The following is a 15,534-nucleotide window of genomic DNA, read 5'->3' as shown; positions in this document are numbered from 1 at the left end:
TTAGAAAGGGATTTGTGAAGATGATTCCAAACTGGGAGCCTATGTTCCTAATAAAGATTGAAAAAATAAGAATTGTAAGTTACAGTACAATAAATACTAGATTAACACTCAAGAAACAGTGATTATTTAGAACAACCTTCAATGCAAAATAAGCCTGTAGTCACAGGAATCTTTGCCACAAACATCACTGTTAGAATAAAACACTTGTACAAAAAATGTCATTACATTCTTGGTGGTTTACTTTTTTCAACAATAGGTGGTTTACTTCCCAATGAATACTCTGATTGAAAGTTTAGTACAATACAGAATTCCAGCTCCTGTTTGAAACTATTCCATACCCTTTATCCACCCACTTGCCCCTCATGGAGCAAATCAAGGATAGCACAAACACAGTCACCAAATGAATGCTTCCTAGACCTTCAAGGAATGACCATCCAGAGCACAAATTATTTTCAGCTTTTAAAGAGTTATAGGCTGCTGGGGAAAGGAGGGATGAAAGGAAAGATGATACTGGGTGACAACAGACTTACTACATTATTCAAAGAAAACCTATGACCCATGCATGCTTGCACATGCAGACTTTTCTCATGTTTTTGAAGTAACAGCCCACTTTTCTAGATGCCTGGAAACTCAGGCTGCCTGATGTCAGTAAACTAGCTATTATATGCATATAGTCTTATCTCACATGCACAGCAGGTCCAACACATCAGGTGTATTATGCATGTGTAATTTATCTGTTAGGGACTGCCCCAGATTTTAAGATTAAGATCTAAAATTCCTAAAACAGCCTCGCTTGTAATTTTCAATCTGACCTGTGATGCAACCAGTGCAAGCAGATGAACAGTGTGAGAGTATCTTGCAACTTCAGGAAGATTTTTGAGTAAGGCCCTACTTTCAGCTTACTGGAGCTGGACAGAGATACTTCCAGCACCGTGAGTGTAGGCACTAATACAAATTTCCATTCTAGAACTGGAAGAAAACACTGGACAGATTTGCAGTATCTGATCAAGTCTTCACCTGGAGTCTCACCCACCAGCCTGGAAAATTTATATTTCCATTTTGCAGCAGGACAACTACTGAGAACAAGATTGACAAGAAACAACAGAGGGACTGATGAGATGTGTCATGCTGTTTTAAATACGCTTTGAAATTTTGCAACCTATTTAGGAAAGCTGTTTCTTTTGCCTTCCAGCACTAGCAGTAAAGAACCTCAAAAGAAGTGCTTAGATAGACCAGACTTACTCGCTTTGCCACTAAGCTCTGCAGCTTTGCAGGGCTGTCGAGAGCGGCCGGGCTGAGCCGTGCCGTGAGACACGAAGCGCCGCGCTCAGCAGTGCTAGCGCCGAGGGCGCCGCGGCCGCCTCCGCGCACCCGAACCGCTGCAGAGACACGCTCGGCCCAAGCAGCACCGTCACTTCCCAGCGGCCCGCTGCAGCCAGCCCGCACTAATCCCGAGTACCCAGGGCAAGGCACCATCCGCGCTCCCAGGGGAAGCGCTGCCCCGCCGGTACGACCCGCCCGCCAGCGAGACGGGAGACCGGCACAACCTCCCACCGCCCTGCGCTGCTGACGCAGCTTTTACCGCGCAGCAAGGCGGGCAACGGAGCCAAACGGAGAAGGCCCGCCCACCCCATCGCGGCCCGGCCCGGCCCGGCGGCTCCCCGAGACGCGGCACCTACCGAGCGGCAGCCCGGCAGCGCGGAGGCGCGGCAGCCCGCCCGCCGCCATGGCAACGCGTGGCCTGTTCCCTACACCTCCCTTCCCGAACCCTGCCCGGAAAGCTGCCTACGTTTTAGGGCCTCCGAAACAGGGAGGAAAAGCAATATGCGCCTCGGAAGAAGGGACGTTACTCCCACCTTTGCGCGACATTTTCAAGCAAAACCCAGCGCACTATTCTCTCCCAGCAAAGGCCACCCGCGTCCCAGCCATTTTGGATGGAGGAGCAATTCCCACAGGACATGCACCCCTGTGAGCTGCTGCTGCTGCTGCCTCAGGAACGGCCAAAATCCCAGAAAGGGATAGCTCAGAAACAAAAATAAAAGAAGAGGGGTTCTTTGTTGATTGGTTTCTGTGGCCTTGAGGTCGTGGGGCTTTGTGTTTTTGTTCGAGGTTGTTGATTTTACATGATGGTAAAGCAGATTTCCATCCTATTCATCTATAAGCACTCTGTCTTCACGAGAAACCCTCCCACCTGAAGTGATGGCACAGTGGGGGCTTGGTACTCCAAAGAAGCGGTACAGGCACGAAAAGCCCTTTGCCTCCCTGAGAGCAGTAGTGTGATGGGATGTGTGCTGCTGATGCCAGAAATAAATCTGAACAGCCTCTACGACCAAATCCACCCCTGCTTCAAAAGTACTTCAAATACCCATCAAGTATTTTATGCAACTTTTCAATTCAACACGGTTTCATGATTGATCCAAGGTTTTTGTTGTTTTTAGAGTTTAAGGGGGTAAAAGGACCAACAGCAAAATACTCCCCTTTGGCTGCTACTGAGGTAGAATCTGAATTTGTACAAAACTTCAGTCGATTAGCCACCTATATTTAGAAGGAAGTTATGGTCTAAAAGGACAACCACAATAGAAACATTTTTGCACAAGAAGTGTAGAAAGACCCACTGCCTCTATCTTTAATGGATGCAGAAGACTATGTCCAAAACATGGTTTATAAAAACAGTGATCAGCACACATGCTGAAAACCACAGCTGTGGAGCATATCAGAAATCTAAATCAAACCATGTTATCCATCTCCCTTGGTTTCATCAAAAGCAAGCAGGAGAATTAGTTTATGAAGGCAAATCACAGGGTAACAATAGGTGCCTGCTGTGGATCCTGAGGATGAATTTGAACTTTGCTCTGAACCTGGGCCGAGGGCTTTCTTCACGAGTGTAAATGGACATCTTGGTTTTTAGGACTGGTGTCTTATGGTCCACAGGCATCAGCAACATGCACAGCCTGACCACACTTAGGTGATGGATATTTAGGAGAAAGCTAAAGCAGTATTACTGTCACAGTAATTCAGTGTTTTGGACACAGCTGGGCAAACACTGGTTAGACACAGGTCTGCAGCACGCTGTGGTCAAGAATCAGCACCATGACCTCATCCTCCTCCGCTCAGGCACAGGGGGAGCTGAGATCGGACTAGAAGCCAACAAACCACTCATTCAGCCTGAATTTTAATATTCCTCTCTTTATAAGCTCATTCATCGTTTTAATTACCTAAGGAAGCTGCACAAATGCTTTTATTCCAGACTTTGACATACAATCCACTACTGGAGCTAAGCTGAATGAAATGGAAACTTTCCACTCGAACAATGGGAAAAAAAAAGATCAAGAAGGTAACTCAGCAGAGTAATATCAATTTCGAAAGGCAACTGCCAACCCCTCTAAGCAAGACTACATCATGGCAGCAAAAGTGCTAGGATCTCCCTCACCCTGCAACTACACACTGGAAATACACACAGAGTATCCACAGGACAACTGGCACTACCCTTTCATAATAAACAAAGAACTGAGTGGGAAGAAAAAAAATACTGAACAACCAAAAACCTCCTCTATAAACCCAATTTTCCCATGCCAGGCAGTATAAAAAAAACAAGAGCAGGTGATTGCTATGATCATGAAACCTCTGGCATACAGGAAATCCCAGGCCAAGACCCAGCATAGAAGCTTGACAGTGCAAAGTCGTTTTGAAAAGCCATATTGTCTCCATAGCATTTTCTAGCCAGCCTGTACATCAATTTCCCATAGTGTTGCTTTGGCTTCTCTGTTTGCCAATAATTTCAGAGACCTTTACATGCTGGCAATTGTATTTCCTTCACTAATGTCACTGACATCCATCACTTTCTCTACAAGTCAAGTATGAGGAAATGGTTATTTAGTGGGCGACAACAGCTCTGTCTGGCATTTTACAAGATCTGGAAGACTAGCATTGCTGGAAGGACTTCACAGCTTAGCTCAGACAGAGCCAACGTGTTTCAGATACAATCGTATCTGTGAGGCCATGGAAGCATGAGACCACTTCCTCCTTGCAATTTTCAGCTTTACATACTCATTAATTACTACTGTTTTTAAAGTTCCTTTGGAAAAAGACAAAAAAAAGGCTCATCATGATTTTATCAATTTTGGTGCTTGACTTTGGAACCAGCAACATACCTTTGGTTATTAAACATTTATTATTCCCTTTTCCCTCAAGTACAGGAGGAAGAATTTGGCAGTCAACCAGGGAGGACAAGCTGACTGACAATAGCTTACAGCTAAACTAGCAACTGCTCAACCAAATTGCATAATCCATAGAAGAAGTGCCATGACGATTAGCTTGAGGATGATAAACCTATAATCAAAAGTCATGATTTCTATTGGCATATCTTGTTTGTATTTAAAGAAAATAACAAAAGCTGGTGCTCACTTATTTCTGCAGTATCTGAAAGCAAAGGATTCCTAAGCTTTCTCCACATAGTTTCTGTTAACTGAGAGCCTAGAATCATCTAATTACTACCACCATACATAGGATTTGCCCAGATACTAAAATTAAAATTAAAATTAAACTAGACTGGGCACTCAATTTGTTCCAACTTCTCACCTCTCTCAGATGCTGATTTAGAAGTGTCAACCTGAATTGAACCAATCATCATCAAGCAAATTAGTTACAGCAAGAACCAAATTTGAGACCTTGCACTTACCAGTAAGAACTCCAGGAGTTCTTCAAACAGCACGCCTCAATTCCTCCAGTCAGCAGGAAAAGCTCCAGGACAGATCTAGCACACTCCTACACTAGTAACTTCCTGCAGGCTAGTCATCAGGTTTCCCTAAACGGCACCAGGAAAACAGCTTTGATTCGAAAGCAAGGGATGGTCAAGATGTTGGAAAGCTACTCAAGACATCTGTGCTACATTTAGTGCTGTGACTGGAACATGACAGGAATGTGTCTGATTCAGCTTCATGCTGCCCATGTGGGGAAGTTCACTGACCAGTCACATAGTTTTTGTGGTCTGTGTTGAACACCGTGGTTCAGCAGTGACTCAACTCACATTAACAGAGCTGACCAGGTCAGAGTGAGCTCTGGCCTGCCTGTACAGCCCCTAGTACATGCCATATCCTAGATATATGTTTGGCCCCTTAGACTTCTTTTCATTTATTTTGAAATTTAAGTATCTAGAGAACCTTACTGAATAGTATATATGAAATGGTATCTCCCATGCCAGAAATCTTTCATTTATAGGAGAGCAATAGGGATAAACAGGAAATAAAAAGACCAAACATACCTATACTGTCCTTGAAACATTTACATCAGATGCATGATGGAAATTATGTATTCATCTGTGCTAAAAACTTATGAGAAAATCTGGAAAATACCGTTGGATATCATAATTGCTACTTCAGATGGCATGAAGAATCCATCACCATGCTGATGGTATTCTGTGGTATTTCTCCTTTGTTCATAGGAAAATGAAAGTCCTTGCACAATCATCATTTGCCAAAGCATTCGTCATAGATGCCTAACTGCCCAACAGAGTTACCCAGCCTAAAGGCTATCCATTGCCCTCCTCATCCATCCCAGGACAGCCCACATTTATGCTTGATCTACTCTCATGAGTTAATTTCAGGAGCTAACCTAGGAGAAGGCTAGTCCTGTCAAAAAAAAAAAAAAAAAAAAAAAAAAAGCCAAACTCTGACTGGCTGCCCTGTTAAGACAAGGTCCTTTCTCAGGGCAGTGCAGGAAGCAGTGTATCACAGGCAATGGAGTAGCAGACCTCCTGCTCTGGGAGCCAGCAGTTATAGGTAAGAACTACTCAGTTATCACAAAACTGCATGGTAATATGGCCATTCACCATTAAAATGACTGACACAGTCACCATCCTGGCAGCATGTGACAGCTAGAATTTTCAAAGGGCTTTAAAAAGGCTTGCTAAATTCCATCCATTTTAATGGCATCCGGGTTCAAGTCTATCAGCACTGGTTTCAACTATAAAAGGCAAGTTTTGCAAAAGCAAGCTTTGTTTGTCATATCTGACAGACCATCAAAACTTGAACAAAGTAAGGACACACAGCTGGAATAAATAAGGATATAAGTAGCAAGCACACATTCCAATAATGTGTTTAAAAATAGTGCTGTTCTTACAGAGATGGCGTGTACCCATTTTTAACAGTAGCTCCAAAGATCTGGTAAAAACTATCACCTGTAATAACTGAGTTTCCCAAGGAATATGGTCTATCAGAAATCAGATACTGACCATTCTAGTGGAAAATAACATGCAGAAGACAGGAAGAATCCTGCATTTCTCCACCCACTCCTGGAGTATCTCCCCAAAACACAGTCACAAAAAATGGCAGACCATCCTATTCTGTAGAATACAATTCCAGTGATATTAGAATGTATCAGAAAACTATACTTTTTTACATATTAATTTTAGAAAGAATGAGAAATATTTTGACAAATGTCAGAACTTCCTGTTATGGCATTCCAGCATGGAGTGTTTCTTTCTCTCCCTTTAAATTAGCTTGTTCTAAAAGACTGCATTAGGTAGAGCAATATTTAAAACATTTAAACAGTCAAATTTGAAACAAACCAGTCTGATCCTGCTGGAATTAAGTGTTTCATGTGATCTAAAAATACTGGGTTTAGGATTTTCTTCCACATGAAATCTGTCTACTTTGGAGCCCTGTTTCAAATCAGAAAACAATTTCCCTAGAATCCCAAAAACCTCCACAAAATAGAGCCTCTGTCTACTAGTGAACTATATGTAAGCCTCAAATTTTATAAAACAAGCTTCAACATATGTCCTTACAAGAATATCCAGTATCATGTATTTCCTCATGTGAAACTTGAGAATCTGAACACAATAGTTTCAAATGGAAACTTTCAGTCTGAGCAGGATTGAAGCATTTTTACCTTGTTCTGCATCTCAATCTGTGTTTTATTAATTTATCTTGAGAACACAAGTCTTGATTGATATGCATGTGTTTATAAATATGTATGTACATCTCAGAGTAGGAAAGAAGCAACAGCATTACATCAGCCTCAACATCTGCACCATGCTGACTGAAGAAGAGAAGACAGTCTATTGTTTCCCTTTCTTATTAATTTCTATCTTCCCAGCCTTACAAACTCCTTACTGTTTTGCCAATAATATAAATCCTGCTGGCTCTCTCTGACTTGCAATTTCCACTGTGACTGGAGAAGCAGGTCTTAAAAGGAAAAAAACAAACAAAAACCAGTGAAAATATCTAACAAATATTCTTACGATTTTTATAATGACATTTGCCCCAAGTGCATGCCCATTTGAGTGGAAAATGTTTAAATTGCTCCCTTTAAAAAAGTCTACAGTCCTAAGGGAGCTTTTAGAATTATATATAAAACATTTTCATGCAGATGGAGGGAATTAAGTACTTCATGCATGCAAGAAGAAAAAAAGAGCTTGAAGAAATTTTTCAAAAAGCAAGCAGGAATATTTTAAGGCTGAGACAGAGATCTTGTCCATCACACTCACAGAGAAAACAAACTGAAAAGAAACCAAAAGGAAACAGCTGATATACTACAGAACAGATTCTATCCAAAAACTTAGTCAGCATCTAATGTGACTGTCACAAGAATTCTTCTTCTAACCTAAAATGTAAACCTTAAAAATTACCTAATTTTGCACCACAGAAATTTCCCACTCTTTAAGCTAAGCTATGCATTCAGGCAGAACAAACAGCAGAGATCCAAGTCAGCCAGCACTAGGGGAGACACTCACCATGCCTCACCCAGAAAACAGCATCATTTCAGCAAACAGAAAATCCAGAGCGGAACTGAGACCCAAACTGCTAGCCATGACAGCAGTGCATAATGGCACAGTCTTCTAAGAGGAACAGTGAAGACAAAATCTGGTTTAAAAACTGATCACTTATGGAAAGGTTTAACAGTCACCTGCAGTAGTTGCAAGATGTGGGACTCAAAGACCCCAAAAGTGCATCTGTCTTCAGAATCAGACCCTTACCAGAAGGCAGCTGTGGGAAGGATGTTAGCTGGAGAGCATCTGAATACCTGGAAGATAGGCTACAAAGGAGCAGGCATTAAGACAAACCCCTGCAGGGCAGCAGGACTGCTTTGAAAATGTTTATTTTTAATTTCAAATCTTGATTCTGAAGTGGTAACGTCATGCCACAAGCAAAGGAACCAGAAAGGCAATGTTGTCTAGAGCATGATTTCATCCTCCCTACCTTGCAAGTTTCTTATCAGCTCAGGACACTGTCAAGCTTAGCAGCACAGGCTTGCTGCTGGAAGACTGTGGAGCTAGCAGGGCTTTTCAGGTCAGGCTGGACCTGGTACAATGCTGCAGATTAAGCAACTTCAGTGAATGAGGTGGGAGTCTCAGGAGCAGACAACTTGCTCCTTGGAAATAAGATTCAGAGCACCTAACCAAGCATTTAGGAAGGAAGGGACTGCCAGCCCTCAGTTTGTTCCTACTTTGATGTTCAAGGGATCAGAAAGGGAAACCTTTCTGTAAGTTAACAAATCATACTAAGCAAAGCATTCTGAATCATCCATTTCTAATGCATACAAAAATACTCTGGAAAAACGAGTTTTGGTTGCTGCATGGCAAAAGCTCCCAAACTGTTTTAAAGATCTGCTGTGGTTTTGTCTTAAAGCTCATCAAAGCTCAGTACCCATGAAAAGCTGTCATTTTCTCACTGCTCCTGAACATACCACATGCCAATAATAAATAAGCATTGTGAAAAGAGGATCCAACTGGTGGACAGGTTCCTGAAACATGGACACAACATTCAGGCATTCATCTGTCATCTCTGTGATCTTATGCCTGAGCTCTGTTGTGAAGACTAGATTATCTGAAAGTCTTTCTTACTGCCTCTTACTGGAGCCCAGATCCTTAACAGTATCACCTAATATTCATTATCTATTACCAAGATGTACAAGAGACAAGTCCTGTGACATAATTCCTGCTTCTCACAAAGTGAAGCACCTAACACCAGCTGTTTTAAGTGTCAATTTAATGATAAATAGTGTCTCACAAAACAAGGCAGACATACCACTGGAAATGTCTCTCTTGTTTTGGATGCATCATTCTTGTAACCTTGCAACAGTCAGGGCTATTCATTCATTAACCAGCTATTAGCTGAAAAAAATAAAATGTCAATTAAAAAGTAGCATCAACTTTTTGAAAGTGTAGTAAACTAAGACACAGGTAAACTTTCAAGAGCAGAAAAGGATTTTAGCTAGACACTTCATCCTGAACTTCTGCTTTATCTAACTGGATTTGGTACTTTTGTAGAAAGCTGCCACAAAAATCCAGGTAAATTCTGAGTATGTGAAAAGGAAAGAGAAATAAAAAAGAAAATTATGATCTTTCAGGAACACCACAGATGATGCCATGCAACCTCTTTAGAAAGAGAATTCCTTATCTTGGCGTTAATGTTCTGCCACCTCCAATTACAAACCCAAAGGATGCACACAACAATGTACGGGTGAAAGTGATTGAAAATGTGTTTCTAATAATGCTTGAATGAGGACCTGCTTGTGGAATTATTCACACAAACTATTTCCATTTGTTAAAGCCATTATCCCTATTCTCTGACTAACCCCCTTGCACCCCTTTAAAAACAGAAAGGAAAAAAAACCCAAAAAACCCAAAACCCAACAAAACAAAACAAAAAAAACCACCAGAGAACAATGTAAATGTTTTGATGTGAGTAATGCCAGACTCCAAAGCACATAAATGTGCTTGAACAATGCATCTGAAACTCTCATCCTAGCACCTTACCTCTTCAAATAATCTCCTGAGCTCATTCAAAATGCAGCCACTCTAAATGTACAAACATGGAAAGAACTTTCCAGCTCTTGTAAGGAAGATAATGAATCACAAAGTTAACTTTTTCCTTTCAAGATGATTCTCAATCATTGCTTCAGTGATTTTGCTTTCAGCCTCACCCTGTCCTGATCCTGGCACGTTCTGCTCCAGAACACACAGAGAGATCAGAAAAACTGCTTAAGATTAAAAAAGAAGATAAAAAGTACAGGTGATTACCAGTGTGCTCTATCCTGCCTGAAAGGATGGGGGGAGGGCTGACAGTGATGTGGGACAGCAAAAATGCACATGAGCACACATGATATGATGAGAAAGGGGAAATGCTCTTCCACAATGAGATGGAAAATGAAGGAAGCAGGGGTGGAGGGGGAGCAGGAAGGGATCTAAACAATTATGAAGAAAAAACAGTGACAGTTTTTAAACTCATGAGAAAAAAAGCGTTACAGCATTAGAGAACTAGATGTAATTTAAAATTTAAGCTAAAAGGCAAACAAACAAAAGATTTAAAGTAAAAAGTGAGAAAGGGAGACCTATCCTGAGCAGGTTCCCAGCGCATGCTGACGTCATGCATTATGAAGCCCTGGCTTTTACAGGGGAAGTTATCTGGAAAATTATTTTCCTTCAAAGCAAAACTGGACAAGTCTATGACCAGGGCAGACCTACAAGCAAACAAGCATCAGCAATCCTGGCTACCCAGACCAAAGAGACAGAACTAACAAGCTCTTCACCTGGCCACAGGAAATGAAGGGATGGCCCTTTGTGGATGGCACATGAAAACCACCGCTAAATAGGCTGAGCATCCTCAACACATTTTCCAAGCATCTGTTTGGATACAGACCTCTGCTGCTGACCTGGAACATCACAGGACTGGAAGCAGGGTGGAAACCGCAGCCTCCAAATGGTGCTCAGCACTTCTAAACATGCGATAACCTGGTGGTGTGGAGAGGAAAAATTTCTCTCCGGTTTACTGCATAAATCAGAATTCCTCCCACACAGCAGCACCTTCACTTCATTCCCACAACCCACTATCCAAAACTGATTCTCAAAAACATTTTGGTAGTTGGAGGTTTGGTTGTTTTCAGGTTTTTGTTTGTTGGTTTGGAGGGGGTGAATGAGGTTTGGGTACTGTAGAGTTAAAGGTTTTTTTATATTTTATTTTTCTTTCTTGGTCCACTTTCCATTTTCAGGATGTAATTAAGGTTCAAAGTCAAGAAAGAAGGGCAACCAACTTTGTGTCAGCAATTAGCATAACATCCTGTTAATATCTACCCATAATCTCTCCCAGTCTAGGCATGTAATCTACCTAAGAGGTAGATTAATTTTCCAGTGGTTGCCTCCGTGGGATACCAATCTCCATTTCTTGTTACACGTTTAGTTACACAGGTGTAATGTCTCCTGAGAATACTCTACCAGGTATTACACTTCACCTCCATGAACCCCATCCTCTTCATAGCAGAGCTTGTACTTCCACATGAGAAATATAAACTTAGTTAGAAATGAGAAGGCCGATTTCCCCATGCACTAGGACATCCTTTACTTTACATATTTAAAGAAAAATACAACTGAGCACAAGCAGCTAGAATTGCCTCAAAAGGTTTTGGGTTTTTTTTCCTTCCAGTGTTTTCACTTGTTAACAAATCAGGCTAGTTTCACAGTCTATAGGTGTCAGTGCTCAGAAAAAAAAGAAAGATCAGCAAGTTATAGTCACAGCCTTTAACAATTTCTTAAAGTTCCACAATACCTCATAAAACTAGTATCACATCCCCATCACGTGGCACAGTGATCCATATTGAACGTGTGCCACAACAGCGAATGCACACCATTTCCCTTACAGCACTGCTCAGTCAAGTCAAGCTGACATGTGAGAATATGGTACCCCACGTTTCCATTTTTTTCCCTTTTCCCATCCTTAGTGATGACAGGTATCAGGTCTGTAACCCAGCTTTGTCTTAAACAACCCTCAGGCAAACATTACTGCATCTCGCCTTGCAGACGTCATGAAGGACTTCACCTGCCACTGTGGTAGGACAGTTCTGGTGATTCTGGTAGCCACAGTGATTGGGAGGTAGACAGGCAATTCCCATTGCTCTCCCAATGTCTTGGGAAAACAAGACAGTGGAAAGAGGTGACCTAAATGCTAAACAACATCCTGCATCTTCACTGCTGACAGGACTATTCATTTCAGACTGGATGGGCTCTACCTACCAACAGTTTTCTCCATTTATTCTTAACACACACACACACACACACACAAATGAGAGGTTCTCATTATCAGACAGTGGTTTAATTACCGAAGGTTAAGAATCACTCCTATCTCTTTTTGCCCTGTTGATATTTTTTAAACAAAAATCAATTCAATTTGTGTATCATTTGTAGAAGTTGTTTTTAACTCAGCTGTTCCACACAGGGATTGGGAAGGTAATGGCTCTGCAGCAAAAAGAGAGAGTAAAGGTTCCCAAGCTCCCAAAAGATAATTTATTCCACACTCCCCAAATTCAAAAGTGATGTTTCTCTTGCACACAATAGTTAATAATCTAGATTCTTCTTTACTGCACTATTATTTCACTGACAGAATTTACTGGCAGTATAAAACATAGGAGACTATTTTATTCTGCATATATTTTGCACCTCCAACTCTTTTGTATCTTACTTTTCTTTCAGTCCATAGAGTTTAAGGCTTCACAGCATTTACAATCCTTTATTTTATAGGCCCAACGCAACAGGTACACAATTGCAATACAAATGAATAATTACAGTAAGAACAGAAGGGCATTTTCTCCTCAGCTGCACATCAGGCACTTGAATTTAGGTAAAGTCTCTGTGCTTGTAGAATCAAGACCTGAATTTCTGGTCATGGACAGGTCACTGACAATACAAAAGGAGAGCAGTGTTGTGTTGGGATACTTAGGAAGAGCCAAGTCCAAGACTTACCCAGCAGAGGTCAGGCTAAACCAAAACTTCACTACAATTATGGGTCTTAAGAAATTGTCTCTTAGGTCCTTCCCACTGTTTCCCCTCAGAATCAAATAGCAAGTATTTTTACAAGGTGACAGATACCTAAGAATTACTCTGAAAAGCAATTAAAAACAGCAAAGACTTAAGTTTTTTGAACAAAATACTCATGAAAAAGACCAGGAGAAAAGCATCTGACACCAAACATTTGCAAAACTCAATATTCTTGTTGGGCAAAAATGTATTAATACAATGAAATAAGAATAAAAATCCACTGTGGCGATATCAACAAAACATTGTGCGTGGTCTCCTTGAGTATTTCCACTGAATTTTGCTCAGATACACAGAGCATAGTAAATGCTTATAAAAATATACATTGATATAAGTATTCATAATGACAAAGGAAATCACAAAGGATCTCAAGAGTTTGGGAGTCATCCATCCACAAAATTAAAACAAAAGCATCATGTATGTGATTTAGAACATAGCATAAAAAGCAGAAGACAGAAAACACTTTAAACAAGTGAATAAAGTAAGAATATTCTTATAGAATAAGAATAAAGAAAGCCTGCATAATGTACTCATATGCATGACAAAGAATCTACATAGGCCTCCACAGCTCAGTAAATTGCACTGAAATAAACTAAACAGTACAGAACATACAAAAATGCACAGTAAAGTTTAAAAGTGCAGAATCAAACTTGTCTGTGTATTTGTGATATGTACACATGCATGCAAACACACATTACTTGTTAAATAAACTTATCTTCTGTAGAAGACAACATAAGTGTTGAAGGGGAAGTTCAAAGCGTGTGAATAAGATTTTAGCACAGGTAAGATATTCAGTAACATTTCTTATGACAGTTAATACTAGAACATTGCAGACAATGCTTAATTACGCCCTGAATATTGTTTGAATCAAGGGGTTTGACACATCATCCAACACTAAGTATGGCAAGCAGCAGCACTGCATTTCACAGGGGAGGACATCAGAGCTGTTACGCAGTCACTACCTTAGGCACCTAGGGAAGCAAAGCACCCTAACTTTGACCTAAGTAGTTGATAGGCAGTGGGTTGTTTATGCTTAAAATGCGTAAGTTTACAATCCAAGGCAATGGATTTTACAATCTTTCTTGTTGCAGCACAGCCACCCAGCACACTAGGTTATGCTCTGGTCTCCTTCAATTGCTGCCTACCAGAGAATGTCAAGATTGGTGAGGGCAACTTTGGATCACCCCTGGGCTTCTCCCCTTGCCCTGATCTGTGGTCTCAGGAAGGTTTGATTACAACTGCCTCCCTGAAGCTGCAGCATGCAGAAGTCTTATCCCAGAACATACCTTCTTTTTTCCTAATAGTGACCCTACTTAGAGTTTATGCACTGTCCTCTAAAGTTGCCTTATGGTTTCTGCACTGAGTTTATCTTCAAGCAGATCACAGGCTTTGAGATGCAGCTCTCTTCTTCTTGTTCCACATTAAGGGAACATGCAGTACAAATGCTTTTAATGACCATATTTAATGCAGAACCAGAATTTGCCTGCAACCTACCTGTATTGGTATTTACACTTTGCTGAAGGGCTGCTTTCAAGTCTTGGCTGTGCAGAAAGTTTAAAAGAAAAATGCCCACCTCAAGCAAAATATATAACTCAATACAGAGTTCCTAAATCACTGCTGCATTATTATAGGACATAACAGTTTTATCCATGTAACACATGCACAAACCTTTCAGCTCTGATTAAGAAAGAAAACACGGTCACATTAGAGATACCACAGGGATGCCAGAAATGGTTCTTTTCTAAATGGAATCCACATTAAATGTGGCTTCTTTAGCATGCAACTTCTGCAAGGATGGAAATTACTACACCTGATATCCCAGAGAAATAACTAACAGAGTGCTGTATTTATTAGTTCAACAACGGTTTCAACTGAGGATGAAATGAAATACAAATGACTAGTAAATATTGCCATTACTATTTAAATACCTCTTCTGCAAAGCCAGAATCAATTACAGTGATTGCAAAAGTTGGAGTAGCTTCCCTCATGACCTGAAAACTGTCTACTAGAACTTGGGATGAAGTCAAAAGGGAGACACACTTTATGTCGTGAAACCAAGACAGACAACACCACTGCTCCTCCAGACATGGCCCATTCATCTGCGCATCCTGCAGACAATTTTTCTTCTATCTGCTATGCCAGCCACCCTTGTTCCCTCTCACAGCTAGTGATTAATTACACTTCAGTGCAGCAATTCATCCAAGGCAGACCTTTGAAACAGAAAGACACTGTGGGAATCTTATGCTTTGCTTTTTAAGTGCATTCTTCCGCTGGTAAAACTAAAAGTGATAAAGCCACGTGGCATCAAAAGATAGGATTTCTGACTACCTTGTGGTACAGAGAAAAAAACCCAACCTGTTATGCATCTTCATACTAAGTACTTATCTGAGTACTTACCACATCAATGTTCAATGAAAGTCTCTGATGGAAACACTTTTCAAATCCAAACCTGTAACACACATGATACAAGCAACACTGTTCTGCAACAATGTGTGCTGATACCCCAGCTTAGTCCTCGCTGCACTTTGCCACCCACAGAAATGTCTAACTGCATTCTGCTTTTCCAGTCCAGAATTCCTTGTACTGCTGCTATCACCACTTTGTTGTATTTCTCCATGCTCGTTTTAACTGCTCTTGCTAAAGACTAGCCAAAGTGTAAGCCTGGTTTAGACACGCAAATCACCTCACTCATACAAAGGCAATCTTCAAGCCTGCCTCAGTAAATTAAA

General features: G+C 41.0%; 1 protein-coding gene across 5 annotated transcripts in view; it reads right to left on the bottom strand.

Annotated features, from left to right (window-relative positions):
- STOX2 (storkhead box 2) overlaps positions 1 to 15,534 on the bottom strand; it is a 143,825-nt gene that overhangs the window by 36,578 nt on the left and 91,713 nt on the right. The window contains exon 1 of one of the 5 annotated variants that reach the window (XM_085058749.1): positions 1,583 to 1,670. The exons of 3 other annotated variants lie outside the window; for them this stretch is intronic. In XM_085058749.1, the coding sequence (XP_084914875.1) occupies positions 1,583 to 1,634 (52 nt within the window). In that variant the 5' untranslated portion in view covers positions 1,635 to 1,670. Of the gene's footprint in view, positions 1 to 1,242; positions 1,530 to 1,582; positions 1,671 to 15,534 lie in introns of those variants that run through there. One more of the 5 variants, XM_085058754.1, reaches the window with a different exon arrangement.

Source organism: Lichenostomus cassidix, chromosome 4 (assembly GCF_008360975.1).
Source record: "Lichenostomus cassidix isolate B80296 chromosome 4, HeHo_3.0, whole genome shotgun sequence".
In the NCBI taxonomy this organism is placed as follows: Eukaryota; Metazoa; Chordata; class Aves; order Passeriformes; family Meliphagidae; genus Lichenostomus; species Lichenostomus cassidix.
The sequence above is the reverse complement of the archived record's forward strand: the minus strand, read 5'-3'. Positions and strand labels throughout refer to the sequence as shown.